This window comes from Boleophthalmus pectinirostris, unplaced genomic scaffold (genome assembly GCF_026225935.1).
Source record: "Boleophthalmus pectinirostris isolate CB_2022bp ecotype Guang Dong unplaced genomic scaffold, ASM2622593v1 HiC_scaffold_23, whole genome shotgun sequence".
In the NCBI taxonomy this organism is placed as follows: domain Eukaryota; kingdom Metazoa; phylum Chordata; class Actinopteri; order Gobiiformes; family Gobiidae; genus Boleophthalmus; species Boleophthalmus pectinirostris.
In genome coordinates, this window is record NW_026571207.1 from 34,691,984 (window position 1) to 34,713,726 (window position 21,743).

The window sequence follows — 21,743 nt, forward strand, 5'->3', positions numbered from 1 at the left end:
ACAGCTCATCTGGCTAATTTGAGTTTTAACGTGCCTATGAAAGGTTGGATGACTCATTTTACTACAGCAGTCAAAGGTGCATTGTGTAACTTTTCTGCTGGAGCATCCGTCACGAGGTTATTTCTGTGGAGATGTCATTGCTCTGCCTGGAATGTTCCACAGTATGACATTAAACAGCTCTACTTTACGTTTTTTTCAATTACAGGTGGTTTTACTGCTCAAAAATAACTCAAAAACAGGCATTGTGACTGTGAGCGGGGTCGCCTCTCCACAGATCTGACCTGTAACTTGGTTTGGTTTGGTCTCCAGATAGATAGAAAGGTTTAATGCCACACTGTGAAACATTCCAGACAAAGTAATAACAGAGAAAAATAAGAGAGAAAAGAGTCTGATGAACTCTCTACAAGGTAATTTACACAAAGCACATTTAAGATCATTATATTTCAGATTTTATGAAAAGTTTTAAATGTTTTTCTCCAATTTGGCCATTTTTAGGTTTAAAATTTTACTTCCTAGTTGTAAATCAAGACATTACACGAGGGAATTCCATAACTGTGTAACGCCCACACTGAGCGCAGGAGTTTATCAATCAAAATGAAGTAACGGATTCTTCTGTACTACTATCACCCTTTAATTAGTCTGCTTGTAATAAATAAAATGAAACAAAGGCAAAGGTATAGGCTGCTTTGATTATTAGGCCACTTAGTGCAACTTAAATTTCAAAGTCCATAACAACACCCCATTAAAGTTTTATTTTCCATGCGAATGCCCAACCATAGTCATTCATTCATGGGACTTATTTAGTCCAGACCTATGTCCGAATAGAAGTGTCTTTAAATTTCAAATTAGCAATCTCCAAAATTATTTGGTTATTCCTCAGCACCTTTTAAGTGGTCCAGATCGGTTCAACTTGGGTTTTAGGCTACGTTCAGACTGCAGGGCTTAACGCTCAATTCCGATTTTTTTGTGAAATCCGATGTTTTTGCGAGGTCGTTCACATTTCCAATTAAATGCGACTTGTATGTGACTCCAGTGTGAACGTTAAACGGTCCAAAAGACGACGACGTCAACCTCAGTGAGCGTGCTCTGTGTTTACAGAAGTTGTCCAAACATTGAGCATCGAGCACCTGGAGATTTTAAAGTTCCTCTCGTACCGGAGCCAGAACATGAACAACTTACTTGTTTTAAAGAGGAGATTGAGAAGGAGAAGGACAAGGTTTTTGGCCGTGGTGTTTTGTGGGACAGCGGCAGCGACGTCTGTTGAAAGGAACGTGTGGATGTGGAGACGGAGCCAAGAGTGGTGAGTGGTGATGTGCTTCACTTCAGTGACATGGAGTTCATTAATAATTTTCTCCTACTTCAGCGCAGAATAGTGACGTTTGTGGCTTGTTGATAACGTGTAGGTGGATGAATGCACTTTGACCATTCAGACTGAAGTCACATGTCAAAAGATCAGATATGTATCGGTTTCAGGAGCACATATCCAAGTGTCCTGGGTCACATTTGAAAAAATCAGATCTATGTCGTTCAGACTGTCATTAAAAGATCAGATTAGATCAGATACAGGTCACATAGAGGCCAAAAAATCGGATTTAAGTCACTTCAGGCTGCAGTCTGAACGTAGGCTACATTCAGACTGCAGCCTGAAGTGACTCAAAGTCGCATTTAATTGGAAATGTGAATAAAAATCAGAATTGAGCGTTAAGCCCTGCAGTCTGAACGTAGCCTTAGTCTGTGTTACGTCCTGTAGGTCCCGAACAAACGCCAGCGGCACAGCGGTGACTTGGGGCGACCTGTGTGCGCTCACACGTGCACTCATATTTACCATTAGGCAGGCACGTCTCAGCTGACGATCGAATAAACAATAACAGAAAATAGCGGCCATATGGCACTTTAGAAATAATGAAAATATCTACAACTCATGCTGCCTGTGCTTCAACTGTTACCTAGCAACCATGTGGTATACGCTGGAGCAAAACTCCTCGAATATACATAAAGATTTTTATTTGGCAAAAAAAACAAAAAAAAACTTCTTTTTGTTGAAACAATGCTTAAAATATTGGGGAAAATGTTTCTTGTGCATGAATTGTGCAGAACATTTGGACAGAATTCTCCCAGTGTGATGTCATCTCTGAAACACAACTTTTTTCAACCTTTTTTTACAAATTGCTTCTTGATTTGTGTGAAATTATCATTTATATTTACAACAGGTATTCTACCACCAGATTAAGTTAGAATTATAGAATCATCAGAACCTGTTTTATGCACTTAAAGGTAACTCTAATATTTTGGTTGGGGGTTATCACCTGCTTGTTTCTATGGAGATGTCATTGCTCTGCCTGGAATGTTCCACAGTGTGACATTAAACAGCTCTACTTTACATTTATTCAGTTACAGGTGCAGGTTTTAACACTCAAAAACACCTCGAAAAACAGACATTCTGAGTGTGAGCGGGGTCTAACTTGGTCTGGTTTGGTCTCCATGAAGATACAAATGTTTAATGCCATACTGTGAAACATTCCAGACAAAGCAACAACACACTGAAACAAGCCAGAAAAGTTCACATCGTAAATCCATACTTTGTTCAGTTGGAGAGTTTTGAGGCTTGTCCTTAAACGACCACCTCGCTGTGAGTCCAGGAAGCACAGAGATCAAATTGAAATTGAAATTCTATTGTCTTATTGAGTCTTGAGCGTTTGAAGCGACCGTGTGACCTTCCGTTCGTCTTTATTGACTTTGTTTCATTAGTATGAGTCCCTTCATCTTTTACTGCCCCTTGGATCATGGTTCATAACGTCATATTTTGAGCTTTAAGTTCTTTCTCTTGATTGTTTTAAAGTTGTTTTTTATGAATGTCTAACCCAAAAGACACAGTTATTTCTCTTGTGTATTTGATAATTAAAAAAAAAAAAAAAAAAAAAAAAAAGAATGCTTTGACAGTTAAAATAGATTTGACAATAAGGCTACGTTCAGACTGCAGGGCTTAACGCTCAATTCCAATTTTTTTGTGAAATCCGATGTTTTTGTGAGGTCGTTTACATTTCCAATTAAATGTGACTCCAGTGTGAACAATAAACAGCCCGAAAGCGTGCTCTGTGTTTACAGAAGTTGTCCAAACATGGACGCAGCATTGAGCACCTGGAGATTTTAAAGTTCCTCTCGTACCGGAGCCAGAACATGAACAACTTACTTGTTTTAAGGAGGAGATTGAGAAGGAGAAGGACGAGGTTTTTGGCCGTGGTGTTTTGTGGGACAGTCTGATGAAAGGAACGTGTGGATGTGGAGACGGAGCCAAGAGTGGTGAGTGGTGATGTGCTTCACTTCAGTGACACGGAGTTCATTAACAATTTCCGCCTACTTCAGTGCAGAATAGTGACGTTTGTGTCTTGTTGATATCGTGTAGGTGGATGAATGCACTTTGGCCGTTCACACTGAAGTCACATGTCAAAAGATCAGATATGTATTGGTTTTAGGAGCACATATCCAAGTGTCCATTTGAAAAAATCTGATCTGTGTGGTTCAGACATTCAGTCATTAAAAGATCAGATACAGGAACATAGAGGCCAAAAAATCAGATTTGCGTCACTTCAGGCTGCAGTTTGAACGTTCGTCTTAGATCCTATTTTGTTGAAAAGTAAACCTCTCTCATTTAATGTCATATTGAGAGAAAATCAAACTGCTCTGAGGTCTCGACCATTATCCACACTGAGGGCTATTGGTTGGGGGCCCCTACAGGTTGGGGGACCCTAGGCGGCCGTCTACTGTTGCCTAATGGCGGCGCTGCCTCTGATGAGTTTAAAACCGTTTGCAGTGGTCCAAAGTTGTTTACTTACCTTATACATTTACAGTATCCTCATTATTCACCACCAGTGTTGGGAGTAACGCGTTATAAAAGTAACATATTACTGTAATGTGTTGCTTTTTGCTGTAACGCAGTAATGTTCGGCATTACAGGGAAAACAATAGTAATGTTTTAATCAGTACAAATGTCTGTAATGCATGTCACAATGCTTTTTTAACTTGGATTGAAGTGGTGGGTTTTTCGTTTTTCTTCATACAAATTCGCTAAAATCACAGTGATATCAGCAGCAGTGAAACCCCGGAGACTCACCCACGTAGACCGTCAGGTGACTGCGGGCGAAACGACCGGCGCAGAACTCCACGCTCCACAGAGCTAATCGCAGCTGACGCTCAATCACGCTTTGCAGATACTCTGCTCCATGGGCTCAGGGTTCTCCCAGGCCTGGTTTAGTCCTGGTTTAGTTCTGGTTTAGATCTGGTTTAGCTCTGGTTCAGTTCTGGTTTAGTTCTGGTTTAGACCTGGTTTAGTTCTGGTTTAGACCTGGTTCAGTCCGGGTTCAGCTCTGGTTCAGTTTTGGTTTAGTCCTGGTTTAGTCCGGGTTCAGTTCTGGTTTAGTCCTGGTTCAGTCCATATACGGTGCAAAAGCGCAGCATCTTCACAGTTATTTTGGTGTGAGTATGTTAAAAGTGCTGTAATAGTCGTGTCATGTTTTACATTTTAAACACAATAATATTGTCATGTTATAAATGACTTTGAAATGACAGTAACAAATCATAAATAACACATTACAGTTTTAAAGTCACTTGCCCAACAGTGTTCACCACAATGAGTTTCTAAGCACTTTCCAGAGACTAGGATGCTAACCATGCACTTCCTGATTCCCAGACAAGAAAACACTTTAGAATAACACGCAGACGGTACACAGTGGACTTCTTTTGAGCTGAAGAGCTGCTTTAACAATATATCTGGACTGTTGTGGCTGCTCTAGTCCTACATGACACATGATGGGGCTTTCATATAAATAAGATTCAATTTATAGTTGTTTGTTTTTGTTTAGTTGTTTGTTTATAGTTTGAATGTGTTTTTGTGCTGCAGGTTCTGGTGAGGTTCATGTATTCTGTGAGTAAAGGCTACAGGCGCATCACCTATCACAACTGGAGACACGGGTTCAACGTGGGACAGACCATGTTCACTCTGCTCATGGTAAAGACTTAAGGGCTCAGAATTAACACTGTATTATTGACATTATTAACACGGAACTCTAGAGACTTTGCAGCTGATCCACATTCCCTGGGGGTGTGACGTTAACTGAAAACATTGCCCTGTTACTCAAGTAAAGGCCACACACACAACAGGATTTTTTGGTCTCAAACAATTTTTAAACGTGCGACAAAACACAGACTCCACAGACACGAGGAGAATCTTATGAGACTTAAAATCTCTTATCAAAAAGACTTCAGCTCTGTACCGCTGGTTAAACCTCCTGAGCTTCCTCTGCTAAAGGAGCTCATGGTTGTTTATTTAATTTAATAAACCAGGAAAAATACAAAGTAAAATTTAGCATTTGCTTATTTGTAAAATTATGTCAAGAAACCGGGATTCTCCATTTGATCATGTATACAGGGATATGAGTGTCCTGGTTTCTCAGCGCACATGTATACACAGTATCCTGAATACTACCATAACCAGAATATGGCTAATAACTGGGATACTGATGTGCTTGAATGTGCACTGAATAGGAAAACATATACAAAATATGTGTACAAAATCCCTCAGTCATCCAGAAAGAGTGCATGGCAAAGGAGAAATTCAACAGAACTTTATTTTGGTCAAAAACATTTCTCATCCAAGGTGAACTGAAGCAGTTAGAACTGAGTTAGAACTGAAGAAGCAGCTTGGATGAGCTGCAAAATGTTTTAGACCAAATAAACTTTTGTCCAGTTGACAAATTGAATTTTTCCTTTGCCATATACAAAATATATATACTGTAAATTCCAGACTATAATCTTTTTTCTCACTCTTTGAACGCTGTGGCTAATAACACGAAAAAAGTAACACGGAGCTTTATGTTTACCTTCGTCTTGATTCAAAGTCATTTCTCAGTTAATCCTCACTTTACCCACAGGCCGTAGATACATGCAAGCCAGGATGTACTTTTTCATTTCTGTACTCGCTGTTGAATTTCTCCCGTCGACCGTGAACCTTCTTTATTGAATTCTTTACTTGTGGAATTGGCTGTATCTGGGCGCGCGGATTGAGCACAGTGCATTCTCCCTGTGTCCTCCGTGTGTTTGTTTGAGGTACAGTAGATACAGAGCTGGTGTTTACAGAGAGCCAGTGGGGCCTGAACGCAACACGATTCAAGCCACAGAGTTTGATTTCACTCGACTGCAGTAAGTGAATATGTGCAGTTATTAAAGAAAGGCCCATCCGAGGATTCAAATCTAATTGAGAAGGCAAATATATTTCATATTTATAAAGAACTATTCACGCACAAATAACCCTGACTTTTCACAAAGATACTACTGCTACTGCTACTACTACTACTGCTACTACTACTACTACTACTACTACTGACTACTACTACTACTACTACTGCTACTACTACTGACTACTACTACTACTAACTACTACTACTGACTACTAACTACTACTGACTACTACTGCTACTACTACTACTACTGCTACTACTACTACTACTACTGACTACTACTACTGCTAAAACTACTACGACTACTACTACTACTACTACTATTACTACTGCTACTACTACTACTACTACTGCTACTGCTAAAACTACCTTGTTTTTTTGTTTTTTGACTGCTAATACTACTACGACTACTACTACTACTACTACTACTAATAACGCGATTACTACTACGACTTACTAATGCAGCTACTACTGCTACTACTACTACTACTACAATTACTACTACTACTACTACTACTTCTGCAGCTAATACTACTACTACTGCTACTACTGCTACTACTGCTAACTACTATTGCTACTACTATTGCTACTATTTCTCCCACTACTACTGCTATGACAAGTACTACCACTACTACCACCATTACTATTTCTAGTATTACTGTTACTACTACTACTAACACTTTTACTAATGCTACTACTACAACTGCTAATACTGCTACTACTGCTGCTACTACTACTACTACTACTACTGCTACTGCTACTACTAGTACTACTACTTACCTTATATATTCTGATGCTGATATATTCTTAATTACAAAAACACTGGACATGATCTCCATTTATTGATAATTTTTATAATTTGTTGTTTTGGTTCTCAATGATTATCCAATCAGAAAACAGAATGAGCGTCACATGATTCATTTGACACTTTACCAAAAAAAAAAAGACAAGTTAAAATCAAGTATAAAAGTGCAGAAATATCATATACCACTGTGCATCCTGATAATAAAGGTTATATTCTGTTCTATCTACATGTAGTAAGCTATTTTTAATATATATACTTTTTATTATAGTTATTTAAGTAATAGCCTTTCAGTTCTGCAGATTTTATTCTCTAGTTCCAAGCTCAAATATCTTGAGATCAGTTGGAAGAAGATGTGACAAGATACATTAAATCACATTGTTGACTTGTGACCTAAATAGTTGTTCCATACAGCTCAGATCACATTATGTTTGATTGATTGAATGTGTGTTTCTTTCAGACTGGAGACTTGAAGCGTTACTACACAGACCTGGAGTGTATGGCCATGGTGACGGCTGGATTCCTTCACGACATCGACCACAGAGGAACCAACAACCTCTACCAGATGAAGTGAGACGAGACAATGAGAAAAAATTATATTAAAAGAAATATTTAAAGGTGTATTTTTTCTCCATGGAGATGTTGGTTTGAGTACGACATCAAACACATCTATCCTTCATTTATTCTTTACTTGTGTTTCTGTTGCTCAAAAATGCAACAATTCTCTCTGTGAATAGGGGCGACTCCACAGATCTGACAGGTTTAAAGGGCCCGTCTCATGCAAAATCAACTTTTCAGACTTTTCTTTCTACCTTCTAAGAGTGATGTGTGGGCCGAAGTGGTTTTTAGATTGAGTCGGCTTTTTTTTTTACAAATTGCAGCATATTTCTGCCCCCCTCCCACGCGACAACGAACTAAAGCTTCTACAACAATGACGCGGCAGATACACCTATGACGCGTTTGACGTAACAGAAAGCACCTCACACCCTCCCCCTTCCCCCACTGTGTTGTGTTTAAATGAAGAATGGAAAAAACGGGTAACGACCGTTTCCCGTTTACGTGACTTCCGTGACTGCGATACCGAACTTTTGCACCGTGTACGGACTGAACCAGGACTGATCCACGTCCAGGACCAGAGCGGGACCAGGGCGGACTCCGAGCTTTGACTCCGAGCGTCCGCGGGGTCCGAGCCTCAGCTTCTAGACAAAGAGCAGCTCTGTTCAGGCCGGGCTCAGATGAGCTGGAGCGGGGAATGGTGTTAGGAGCCTCGGCCTGAGAAGCGCTTTTCCCCGGGAAGAGCCAATTGCGAAGGACGAATGGTCAAAACAATATAACCAACCAAAATGGACTCACGCTTCTGTCCGGATGCTTTGCACCACCCCGGAACCAGCTGCAGTTCTTGAGCACGGAGGACCGGAGCAGCCCGTCTGGACCTGTAGTCCACAGCGCATTCTCGCTTTCCCCACACGGAACCAGCGAGCGGACGATGACATGGTACCACTCGGACCGCTGTTCTCGGTCTCAGTCCCGCTTTGGTCCCGGTCTGGTCCCAGTCTCAGTCCCGGTCTGATCCTGGCCTGGTGCCGGTCTGGTCCCAGTCTGGTCCCAGTCTGGTCCCGGTCTCACTCCCGGTCTCACTCCCGGTCTCACTCCCGGTCTCACTCCCGGTCTCACTCCCGGTCTCAGTCCCGCTTTGGTCCCGGTCTGGTCCCGGTCTGGTCCCGGTCTGGTCCCAGCCTCAGTCCCGGTCTGGTCCCGGTCTCACTCCCGGTCTCACTCCCGGTCTCACTCCCGGTCTCACTCCCGGTCTGGTCCCGGTCTCTCTCCCGGTCTGGTCCCGGTCTCACTCCCGGTCTGGTCCCGGTCTCACTCCCGCTTTGGTCCCGGTCTGGTCCTGGTCTCAGTCCCACTCTGGTCCCAGTCTGTCCCGGACCTGCATCAGTCCTGGTTCAGTCCGTATGCGGTGCAAAATTTAACCACAAAATCGAAAACTGAAAAAAAATGAATCGTTATTTGTTTTTTCATTTTGGTTTTGGAAGCAAATAATGAAGAAAACTGTTGTTTTTTCCTTTTCTTATTTTTAGTTTTATATTGAAAAATTAATGAACAAATGATACACGGATTCACAAGATTTCGTGAGACAAAATCGCCACAAGATCATGCACACATCACAAAAATGATCTTGTGAGATTTTTTTTCCATGTGTTTACATTTAGATTGAACAAAAAATTACACGTTGGTGAGCAAAAAGCAGGTCTAGAATGGAAACAAAACTATGAAATGAAATAATAACAAATGTAAATATTAGAAATTATGTTAAAATCTTGTCTTAATGTCGTGGACCCAATCGCGTATCTCATCTAGTCTTGTGGAAATTTTGTCACGCCCATCTTTACTAACGACCTTATAACAGTGTCTCAGTCCGTTACAGAGACAAACTGCTGTGTTGAGTTTTGCAGGTTGTTAATTGACTCAAAGCGACGGCAGTCACTCCTCTTGCCTCTCTATATCTCTTCATCTGACATGAACCTGACACGCCCCCTTGTGGTACAGCCCGTCTGCTACACCCCTGTGATGGATGGGGCAGAGTGAGGAGCCGTTAGCGTTAAGCAGAGACAGGAGAAGGCCCACCCGGAGAGCTCCAGACCTGATATATAACACTCACCTCCTCCGAAAACGTCCGCCCTCTCTGCCTCTGTGTGGAAGATCATTTGTTCCATTAGATTTGGATTTTTAACTCTGAAAAAAACATGCTTGGTTTATTTTTATTCAGAATTTTTATTGCTGAAATGTTAAGTATACTATTTCAGTTTGTTTCAAATTCAAAATAAAAAATTAATCTCTTAAATATTTAGCAAATTTTTAAGCGCTCAAATTCAACAGTCACAATATATGCATCACAAATTTGTTTGCGAACTCCATAAATGCAAAAGTGAATCAGATGTGTGTGACTGAAAAACTCTGTTCAAACTGTTTCCCTTCCCAACGGAATTGAAAAATAGTGAAAGGTGAAGGTTACTGGTTCTGTTACTGGCTTGTCTCCATGGAGATATACATGTTTTATACCACATTAAGGGAGAATCCAGTAAAAATAACATCAGTTTGGAAACAAAAGCAGGGGGCAGATAGCCAGGCTGGCGCCACGTAGTGCCTCTGCTCAGTTTCATTTCTCTCCAGCAATAGGTCAGGAATCAGAACACACTAGACCAGAAGTGTTAAACTCAAATTCACAGAGGCCAAAATTAAAAACTGGGACTAAGTCATGGGCCAAACTAAATATTTATTGAAAAATTTCAACAACATCTGCATGATTTCTCTTCTTTCAAGATAAGAAAGGTAATGTTAAACCTTTTCTTATTAAAATAAATGTTTAATAATAGTTTTGCTTAAACACTGAATCCAGAACAAACATACTATAAAATAATAACAAAAATAAATAATGTGTCTATAGCCTATGGTGAGCAGCTCTAATACATATTTGATATGATCTTGGGGGTCAAATATAATTATATCGCTAAATTTGGCCCCCGGGCCTGAGTCTGACAGGTCTGCACTAGACGGTTTGCAAGAACTGCGAGTTTGGCGGCACCAGCCAATCAGCGAAGAGTCATACATTCTGTGTTGGCAACGTTTCCCGAGATCGAAGATTTAAAGGCAGAACAAAGAGAATGTTGGGTGAATTTTATCAAGAGGAAAGATGTTATTGTCCTTCTTCTTATGGGATTTGGGAAAAGCTTAATATACCAGGTATCCCCATTATGACGACCAAACAGCAGCGATTGGTTAAATGAAAAAAGTGCCCACCTACTGCTGAGCGAATGAATTCTAACACTCCGAGGTCAGACGGTTTCTACGAAGTGAAACCGGCTGATGAATCAGACTAGGTGGGGGACTCTTCACTTGAAAATGTACAGAATACACCTTTATAATCCAAGAAAAATGGCAAGTGAGTGAGTATTGGGTGAAATAATTGTGTTAATGTGATGTCTTGAACCAAAACACCAAATTATAACATAAATAACTTGGCCATCATGTCCAATGGTTTTATAAGTAACATTTCATCAGTATTCACATTGTTGTCATTAAAAAACTATTTTTGATTTAAACACGTTGACCTAATATCTGCAAACACAGACAGCTCAAGTTTATGACATTTAAAATCTAAATGTTACACACAGACCCTTAAACTTTCTGCTCTTGTTCAAAGGGGAGAGAAGGTGCAAAACTACTCCACTGCTAACTAGAATCCTCCTCCTGCTGCACCTGAATAATCTCTAACTCCACCTCCTCTTTGTTTTTCTCTGCTCAGGTCTGGAAACCCTCTGGCGAAGCTGCACGGATCCTCCATTTTGGAAAGGCACCATCTGGAGTTTGGGAAGACGCTGCTCAGAGACGAGGTAATAAATCATAAAAATACAGCACTGCCTTATTCATCTTTTTTTTTCCGTAAATTCAAAGGTCCTATATTACGCAAAATTCCCTCTTGTGAGCTTTGAATCATGTTATAATCGTGTCGTTACCTCCACAAAAACAGACCTTTAGAACACAGATCTGAAAATATCCTAACATGGGCCCTTTAAAACGACTATAATCAGTGTTGGGAAGGTGACTTTTAAAATGTATTCCCCTACAGATTACAGATTACATACCCCAAAATGTAGTTTGTAACAGAATCCATTAAATTACTTAAAGGGAGTGACGTAATCTGAATACTTTGGATTACTTGATTTGCTGTAGAGAAGCAAAGTCGAGGAAATCGTAACATAAGATGTTTTGACTGTTAAAAGAAAATAAAAAGCCAAGACTTTATTAATATTTTTAATAAGGTTAAGTAGAGGAGGAGACACATCCACGCAGCATGATTTAGTCCTGTTAAATCCTGTGAAGTCCTGGTTTAGTCCTGGTTTAGATCTAGTTTAGATCTAGTTTAGTTTCCGGCAATGAGTGGAATTACCGAGAAAAAAAAAAAAAAGCCCAAAAATGTGAACATGTAATCCATTTATTTCAACAAATAACTGTAATCCCATTACCACTCACTGAAACAGTAACTGTAACCGAATAGTTACTCATAATTTGTACTCTGATTACGTAACTCCAGTACATGTAATCTGTTACTCCCCAACACTGACTATAAACAACATTAACACTAACTCAACAGTAAAAAAAAAAAAAAAAAAAGTAGTTATTTTGTCATTTTCAGGTCTGTCATTTTTATTCAGCTCATCAAAATGCTAATCTGTGGATTTATTGTTCAGTTTAGATCTTTAGTTTTAATATCCCAGGTGGAAAATGGGTTTCTAAGCATAAAATCCTCTGAAACAATTGCCAAAAATAAGTAGTTTTTAAATTTTAGCAAATAAAAACTTTACTGCATGGTACTTCACAAAACTTTCCTCTTTGTAAATGGTTGATATTGAGTGTGTGTTTGTCTTTGTGAGGCCACTGGGACAGAACGGGAGTAATACAGAACTTTATGAAGTGCTTGAGTATTCTAGAAATTACGGAAGCTGAGAGATGTCGCAACAAATACAAACGCCGCAACACATTAAAAAGCCACAATGGAAGTGACCGCAGGACTCGATTTTTTGGACCGATCAAGCAGCAAGTGAAGAAGAAGAACTACAACGTGAAACGAATAATGATAAAACAATAAATGACTTTTACTTACGTTTCCTTTACTTTTTACGTTGTAGTTCTTCCTCACTTGCCGCTTGATCGGTCTGTCGGAAAATAGAGTCCTGCGGTCACTTCCGTTTTTTTTTTGGTTTGTTGTGGCTTTTTGTTGTGTTGTCGCATTTGTATTTGTTGTGACCCCTCTCGGCTTCCGTAAGAACTTTGAGTGTCCAGAAAAGCGCAATATAAAACAGATGCATCATTATTATTATTATTATTATTATTATTATTATTTTCTGCCAAGGAGGTTATGTTTTTGACGGCGTTTGTTTGTCTTTTAGCAACATAACTCAAAAAGTTATGACCCGATTTTGATGACATTTTCAGGATTTGTTGGAAATGTGAAAAGGAAGAACTGATTTCATTTTGGGGGTGATCCGGAAGAAATCCTGGATCACTTTGAAATTTTAGTTAACATTGTGGTAAATGGGGCCAAAAATTTTGTTTCTCAATATCTCGGTTAATTATTGACCAAACCCCATGAAATTTGACTCAGTGATGGACAATGGGATCCTCTTTCATATTCCAAAGGCTGATCCGGATCTGATCCAGAAGACTGATTTTATAGCAATTTATATCAAAAATGGGTTTAGTCCTTGGCGGAGGTCTGCGCTCTCTGAGTGCTTTTCTAGTTATTTTTATGAAGTAGGCTTTTTAGATCTGGGGGGGGCAGACTAAAAATACAGGAATATGTTTATGCAGTGTTGGGGAGTAACAGATTACATGTACCGGTGTTACGTAATCAGAGTACAAATTATTAGTAACTGTATTCAGTTACAGTTATTGTTTCAGTGAGTGTTTTAACAAAGTAAATGTAATCCAATTACCAAATTGATTACATGGCGGTATTTTCCTGTTTTCACATTTTGGGCTAAACCAGGACTAAACCAGGACTAATCTAATACAATATGACAACAGTAGGATGGACATAATTGTGATTTCATATAAATATAATTTCTCTATCAATAATATTTTTAATCTGGTCAAATAAAGACTGAACAAACAGGACTTTTCAGGATGTGGTTGGTACATTCACGTGGTTTAAAAAAAAACATGACAATATCAAGTAATCCTAAATACTCAGATTACGTTACTCACTTTAACTTAATGGATCACGTAACAGGAAGTGCTCGCTTAGCATGCTGAATAATAAGGATGCTCAATGGATAATGTAAGTGAGAAAGAACGTTGGACCACTGCAAACCTTTTAAAATGAACTAGTTCTTTTTTTAACGTTTTTAAGACCGTTAAAAAAAAAAAAAAGATACAGCTTCTTTAACTCTTTTTTTTTTTTGTATGTTCCAGTCTTTAAACATTTATCAAAACCTTAATCGGCGCCAACACGACCTCGTCCTTCACCTGACGGACATCGCCATCATCGCCACGGACTTGGCCCTGTACTTTAAGTGAGTTTCACACAGTATGTAAAACACAGGCTCCTATCTGCTACATGTGTCTCGGTGAAAAATGGCCCACGCACAGGAACATTAAAGAAGAATACCACGTGTGAGGGGGACGCACTTGTCCGCAACACGTGTTATTAAATTCAATCAATCTCATTTTCAGCACAGTGTGAGGAGTCATTAATAACAGTGAAGTGTGGAGTAGTACTGGACCAGCCAAGACCGTCTCTATCCGCGGGTTTAAAAATGAAAATAGAGCACTGTTGGCGAAGCGATTTACAATTCAAAACATAATATTATATCTTTGAACGGTAAAAAGTCCTCAAAATGTCACCTGCAAATTGGAAACTGAAGTTCATGAATATTTTATACAAAAACTCCCGTCTCTTGTCTCAGTTCGTGAAATTTCTTTAAGACTGAAAGATGGATTAACCACTAAACCCGGACTAAACTAAGACTAAACCAGGACTAGACCAGGATTGAACCACGACTAAACCAAGACTAAACCAGAACTACTCCAGGACTAAACCAAAACTAAACTAGGACTAAACCAGGCCTGAATCAGGATCTAATCCAGGAGTACACCAGGAATAAACGAGGACTAGAACAGGACTGAATCAGGATCTAATCCAGGACTGAATCAGGATCTAATCCAGGACTGAACCAGAACCTAATCCAGGACTGAACCAGAACTAGAACAGGACTAAACCAGGATCTAATCCAGGATTAATCCAGGACTAAAACAGGACTAATCCAGGACTAGACCAGGACTGAACCAGAACTAGACCAGGACTGAACCAGAACTAGACCAGGACTGAACCAGAACTAGACCAGGACTGAACCAGAACTAGACCAGGACTGAACCAGAACTAGACCAGGACTAAACCAGAACTAAACCACGACTAACCCAGAATTAAAGACTAAACCAGGACTAGAACAGGACTAAACCGGGACTAGAACAGGGACTAAACCAGGTCTACATGAGAGACGTATTGGGGCTCATCAATAACCAGCCACCAGTTGTTTTTTTCCCCCCCGTAGACTTCAAAATAAAAAGTGAAATAAAAGTATGAGAGCTCAGGGCCAATCAGCTGTGTGTTAATGTATAACTCCAAGACATAATAGATCATTTTGTTTTGTGAAACTTGAAGTATGCTTGAACATTATGATTACTCTAAACTTGAACGTGTCTGTTATTGTTCGTAGAAAGAGGACCATGTTTCAGAAGATCGTGGATCAATCCAAAACCTACGAGAACTGGAACGAGTGGACCAAGTACATGCAGCTGGAGATCACACGCAAAGAGATCGTCATGTAAAACTCTTCAGCGTCATTGTACTCGCTTCGTGCTCTGTGTTTACTGCTCCTCCAGAACCAGAGCACCGACCCACCCCCAGCTCCACCAGAACCAGAGCCTCGGACCCACCCCCACTCCTCCAGAACCAGAGCCTGGACCACCCCCGCTCCACCAGAACCAGATCCCCGACCACCCCCCAGCTCCTCCAGTACCAGAGCCTGGACCACCACCCCCCAGCTCCTCCAGAACCAGAGCCCCGGACCCACCCCCAGCTCCTCCAGTACCAGAGCCCCGACCCACCCCCCAGCTCCTCCAGAACCCCCGACCCACCCCCCGTTCCTGTGTAACTTTTCTGGTAGTGGGCCTGCCAGTTACTTGTCTCCATGGAGATGTTATTGCTTGACCTCCAATATTCCAAAGTATGGCATTACACTTTTCAGTGTCCAAAGAAACAAGCAGGAGATGTAAAAACACTCAGAACTGAATAGACTGCTTGTATATAAGTTTAATACCATATTGTGTAACATTACAGGCAAAGCAATAGCATCTCCATGATAACGGACCTCCAGTCTGAAAAGTTACGTAGTGCACCTTTAAGATTAGGGCCAGGGTCAGGGTGGGGGTTATGGATTTACTTACTTTCTCCTGGTTAAATATTTGTGAGCACACAATATTTGCTAGTTTCTTTTAATTGAATTTGAAGTCAAAATGAAATTAAAAATATTCTTTACTGTCGTCACAGGGCCATGATGATGACAGCGTGTGATCTGTCCGCCATCGCTAAACCCTGGGAGATCCAGAGCAAGGTTTGTCAAACTGTTGTTCTGATACCATTTTTGGGAGATACTTAGCCTCAGTGTACTCACCAATACCAATACCAGTCTGATACCTCACAGTGGGAAGAAGCAGAATTTAGATTTTATAACAGGGCAAGAGCAAAAAATCTCTAAAAGAAAATGGACAAAAATGTGATTCTGAAATAGTGTGACCAGACGTCCCTATTGACCCGGGACAGTCTCCGTTTTGAGCCCTGTGTCTCCTGTCCCAGCAGATTTAACCAAAACCATCAATTTGTCCCAGTTTTATAAAGAAATGTCCCAGCCAGGTGTCCCTATTTTTGACTAATGTGATCCCTGGTGAGAGTAAAGAGGAAAATATTGTAATTTGTTTAGCTAAAATACAGAAAACCATGCTTGAAAATGACCATAAGGCAAAGAAATGTGCTCAGAATGGATACTTTGACACACTCTTCTCACAGTCATACTGTATGTATATCAACCATCCTAACCCAGGTACATCCCAGTTCATTATTTTAAAAAGCTGGTCACCCTGTTTTGAGGGTTTAAGTATTAGAGTCATATGTATCATGATTTAAGGACTTTGGCTTTCTACTCAGTGCGTGGATAAAACCAACAGTGAGGCCTGTAAAAAGACGTTCATCCTCGGAGCACACGGATTGAACAATGAACATTACAAAAAGCATAAAATCAGCAAACGGAAAGCACAAAAACAGACAGTGATGCAAACAATCTAATTATAATAAATACAAAGAAATAGAATAAAAAGAAATAAGGGGGGAAAAAAAAAAAAATCAAGAAGTGATTTAAAAGATGATAGTGATGGTGTGAGCCTCATCTCAGACAGGTCGTTCCAAAGCCAAGGCGCCCAGAGTGAAAAAGCTCCATCACCTTCGTCCGGATTGTGGACTTTGGAACAGCCGCAGTGACCTGCCTGAGGATCTGCGGCTGTGAGACACTCGTACGGGGTTAAAAACTTCTGAAATGTAACTTAGTGCAAGACCTAAGCTTTAAGAGTGATCAGTAAAATCTTAGGCTACGTTTATATGATGAGGGTCTGAACAGAAGACATAAAAGTGGCATTGTTTTCGGGAGTATACCTGCGTGCAGATGGTGACGTAACAGTGTGGAATTGGATTGTGTATGTTTGTACTTAAAGCAACAAGAGCGTCTTTGGACATACGGAAGTTTTCACTCCGCGCATTTTCATCAGCTCCTCCTCTCACAAAGTTGTTCCACCATCGACTGGTTCTCCAGGTCTCGTCCATATCCGTCTGACTCACCTGCGACGACCTGGTGCATCCAGAATTTGACAGGTGATTGCAGATCCTTCTCTGCTCACTAATAGTATCTCTGTAGATTCTCCACATTTGTTGGGAGCCTCCTCTAAAAAGTGAGTTACTAAAGTGAGTAACGTTATCTGAATACTTTGGATTACTTGGTTTGCTGTAGAGAAGCAAAGACTAAGATATCGTAACATAAGATGTTTTGTCTGCTAAAAGAAAATTAAAAAACCCAGACTTTACTGAACCAAATTTATAAAATAGTATTAATAGTATAGAAGACGAGGAGACACGGTCCGCACGGCATGATTTAGTCCTGTTAAATCCTACTTGAGACATAGTTTTGTCCTGGGTTTAGTGTCCCACAATGAGTGGAATTAAAATTAAAAGCTGTCACCTGGCGGCAGCGCGCAGTGATACGAAAGGAAAGAAAATAGTGCCAAGCGATTAATGAGGTCTGAACTTTAGGCGACGATGGTTTTGTGATGCAAATGTATCAACTCTTTTGAACACATTTTTGTTCAGTTTTGAGAAGAAAAACGCTTTATTATACAGTCCCCAGCCAACTTGCCGGACTACTTTCGTCAGCACCAAAAAACGGTCAGTATCTCGGCTCACCGGACGCTGTCGGGGTAAGTCAGTGTTGATGCACGACACTGCTCACGGGGATGACACAGATTTATGTCAAATATCCTGAACTATTATCCCTTTAATGCCTTTGTCCTATGTTTCAGCCAGATTTACCTGTGTTATAATTAAATAAATAAACGTGGGAATCCCCTTTGAACCCCCCCCACCCCACCCCCCACTACACATGTATCATTAACCTGTATTAGCTCTGTTTTCCTCTCTACAATAACAACAGCCCTCTCCCGGTTGAGTCAGGGCCCACACAGGATTGAGTAGAGTGTGAGTGGCGTTTTGTCAGCGCTGACATTTTTCTCAGCTCAGTTTCGACATTGAATCCTGACAGTTCCATGCATCAAAACTGTTCCCGTCTCTCCCATACTTCCATCAGCATTTTATACGGCGCAAGTATGTAATCTACACACCGCGGTGGAGCCCAGGCGCTCGCGTCTATTTAAAGACAAAATGCACTGACGAGAGCAGCTCAAGAAATATCATTTGTTATATTTGAGAGAGATTTACACAGGACATATACGGCCTCCTCGTTTTTAGAAGAGGTTTCGTCGCTGTTGTGCCTGGTAATGATAATTTCTTTTGATATAGGGTTTTATGACTTTAAAGCAAAAGTCTGTGGGGAACAGTAAATATATGGTACAGAGGAGGAACATAGAATAGACTTGGTTTGGGCCTGTTCTAGTCCCAAATTAGATGTGATGTGTATGTGTGAGTTGCAAATGTAACAGTCAGAGTGTTATTCATCAATCCTTCCTGCAATAAACGCATCAAGAATCTCGGACTTCAGGTCACACTTCCGCAGTGCACACAGAGAAGGATTTTCCAAAAAAGTGAGCATCAGACCGCCATGTTTGTTTTCCCAGTGGGATGCGTCTATTCACAAAGCCAATCTTTTCAAGTCTTTTGAACCATATCACTTTTGTTTCTGGTTCTGATATTGTCATATTTTAGTTTTGGGATTCGAACATCGTAATTGTGTGGTTGTTGGATCCTAACAGCGGAAAACAGCTCGAGAAATTTATTTGTGAACTCCATAACTGCAAAAGGGAATCAGATGTGTGTGACTGCAAACCTCTGTTCAAACTGTTTCCCTTCACAACGGAATTGAAAAATAGTGAAAGGTGAAGGAAACCTCTGACTGCCTAAATCATCCCGAGTTTGCAGAGAACATTTTATATGTGGAGCGCCATGAGATGTAGACGCATCCCACTGGGAAAAACAAACAAAGTTTGATGCTCACTTTTTCAGAAAATCTTTCCCAGTATGCATTGTGCAATGACCGGAAGTCAGAGATTCTTGATGCATCCATTATGAGTATACTTTGGAATGACATCATGCTGGGGGTGACTGTGTTTATGTCTATGGCAGAATGTCCCACAGTTACCATGGTAACACAATGCACAGATTAGCAAACTCAAGAAAAAACAGAAAATTAATTCAAGCAATACAAGCCTTCATGGTCCTGTTAAGGTGTTTTATTTTCAACAACAAAAGTGAGAATGACTTATTGGAGAATGAAATAAAAAAAATTGAAACTGAACATACTAAAACGCTGGAAAAATCTATTATGTTAAAGAGTTAAAAGAAACAAGATCAAAATTAGACAAATTATTAACATTTAAAGGTAGAAAATGCCATAAGGTATATGAATCAAACATTACGAAAAGGGGAATAGAGCAAATAAGTTACTCGCATTTCAACTCAAAAAGAAACAGTCGGAGCAAACAATAGCAAAAATAAGACATCCTGTCTCCAAGGAAATTAAGATAAAACCAACAGATATTGCAGAAGCTTTTGCTGACTACAAAATCTATGATGATCAAAGTACGGAGTCATTAGAAACCAAAATAATGTTTATGAATAAGTTTGAACCCACTTGACACCTGAGCGCACTGGAGTTGACCGGACCAATCACTCTAAAGTGCAATATTTACAATCTGTTAAAAATTTGGAACCGACGGATTCCTCTATAAACTATGGGAGATTGCACCAGTACTAAAAAGAGTATTCTTAGAATCAGGAAATGTCTCTCATCTCCGTCTTCGATGGCATAATGTCTGTGAAGTGATGTTATGTATTTTTGACAGATTTAAAAAGTTCCAAGTCATGTGAAAATTCGAATTAAATTTCGACCAAACTGACCTGAAACGGTGTAATCGTAAATTTTCATTTCGGTGATTGTAATTCATGACTGTCGTAAAATTTTTCAATTCGTTATTCTGATGGATTAAAATACACACTTAATACTATTTATGTAACGACTGAACCATTTGAAGAGTTTACAAACTTTATTATATTAGCGCAATATTAAAAAGCCAAATTTACGCATTGATATTCTATGTATATAATGACCCGCAACATTGAATATTTTTGAAAGCTATTCTATACTCCAGGTACATGTCCCTCTGAAACAAAAAGAGAAGGTTAAATTCAAATGGACTGATGAGGGCTTTAGATATTTGGGCATTAATATTACCAAGAATACATCACATCTTTTTAAAGCCAATTATGAGAAAGTTATAAAAGAAATAAGTGCAGATTTGAAACGATGGGAAATCCTCCCGTTGACATTAATGGGGCGAATAGAAGTCATTAGGATGAATGTTTTGCCCAAATTTTAGTTTTTGTTCCAATCCCTACCCATTCTGCTCTCTAAAGAAACTTTCGCAAAAATAGATAAACTCATATCAATTTTTTTTTATGGAGAAATCAAAAACCAAGAATTCGGTACAAGCTACTTCAGAGCTCTAAAGAAAAGGGTGGCCTAAACTTACCCAACATTAATACTATTGGGCATCACAACTAAGAGCCCTAAAAGTTTGGACTGATAAGGATGATGAGACAGGATGGAGGGAAATGGAGCAAAACTCCTGCCCAAAGGTTCCTCTAGAATCTTTACCATTTCTTACAAAGAAATTACACAAGGATTTAAAAATCAAAAATAAACGGGTTAAAGCAACATTAAGAATATGGAATATAGTAAAAAGAAAATTAAATATGTCTGATTCAATCTATCTATCTATCTATCTGGCATCTTTTTGAAGGTGATCACATGAAATCTTTTGAACAGTTAAAAAAGGAATTTGATTTAAAAGCACAAGACTTTTATAAGTTTTTACCAATCAGAAATTATCTTATGAAACATAAGGATTGGAAATATATGTGTAATGAGCCCAATTATCTAGAAGAATTATTAATGACAAGTACATGCAACACTAAAAAAAATATATAAAGCCCTACAGATTGATACAGATAACAATATGGGCATTAAAGACAAATGGGAAAAGGAAAGAATATTACAATACAGTCCCTGACAAAAGTCTTGTCACTTGTCCATTTTGTAGAAACAAAAGCTTATAACCTGACTTTAAATTAATCGATTGGTTTTAGAAATGTGTCATATGAAAGCTAAAACCCTCCCAAATTATGCTCAATAAACTAAAATAAATTTGCTTCACTGAAGAAAGATTGATCATTTAATGAACACAGAAAGGTCAGATTTTGGCAAGACAAAAGTTTTGTCGCCTACAGAAAATTGAACAAATAATTTACTTCAAATACAAAAATATGTTGCATAACATCAGTGAATTAAGTAGTGCTGCTGTGAGATCCA

At 39.6% G+C, this 21,743-nt stretch overlaps 1 protein-coding gene across 1 annotated transcript in view; it reads left to right on the plus strand.

The window, feature by feature from the left end:
- Positions 1–21,743, plus strand: part of pde6a (phosphodiesterase 6A, cGMP-specific, rod, alpha) — a 92,363-nt gene that overhangs the window by 54,823 nt on the left and 15,797 nt on the right. Inside the window, exons 14-19 of the mRNA XM_055158972.1 lie at positions 4,898–5,005; positions 7,496–7,605; positions 11,345–11,432; positions 14,014–14,114; positions 15,318–15,425; positions 16,151–16,214. Coding sequence (XP_055014947.1) covers positions 4,898–5,005; positions 7,496–7,605; positions 11,345–11,432; positions 14,014–14,114; positions 15,318–15,425; positions 16,151–16,214 — 579 coding nt within the window. The remainder of the gene's footprint in view (positions 1–4,897; positions 5,006–7,495; positions 7,606–11,344; positions 11,433–14,013; positions 14,115–15,317; positions 15,426–16,150; positions 16,215–21,743) is intronic.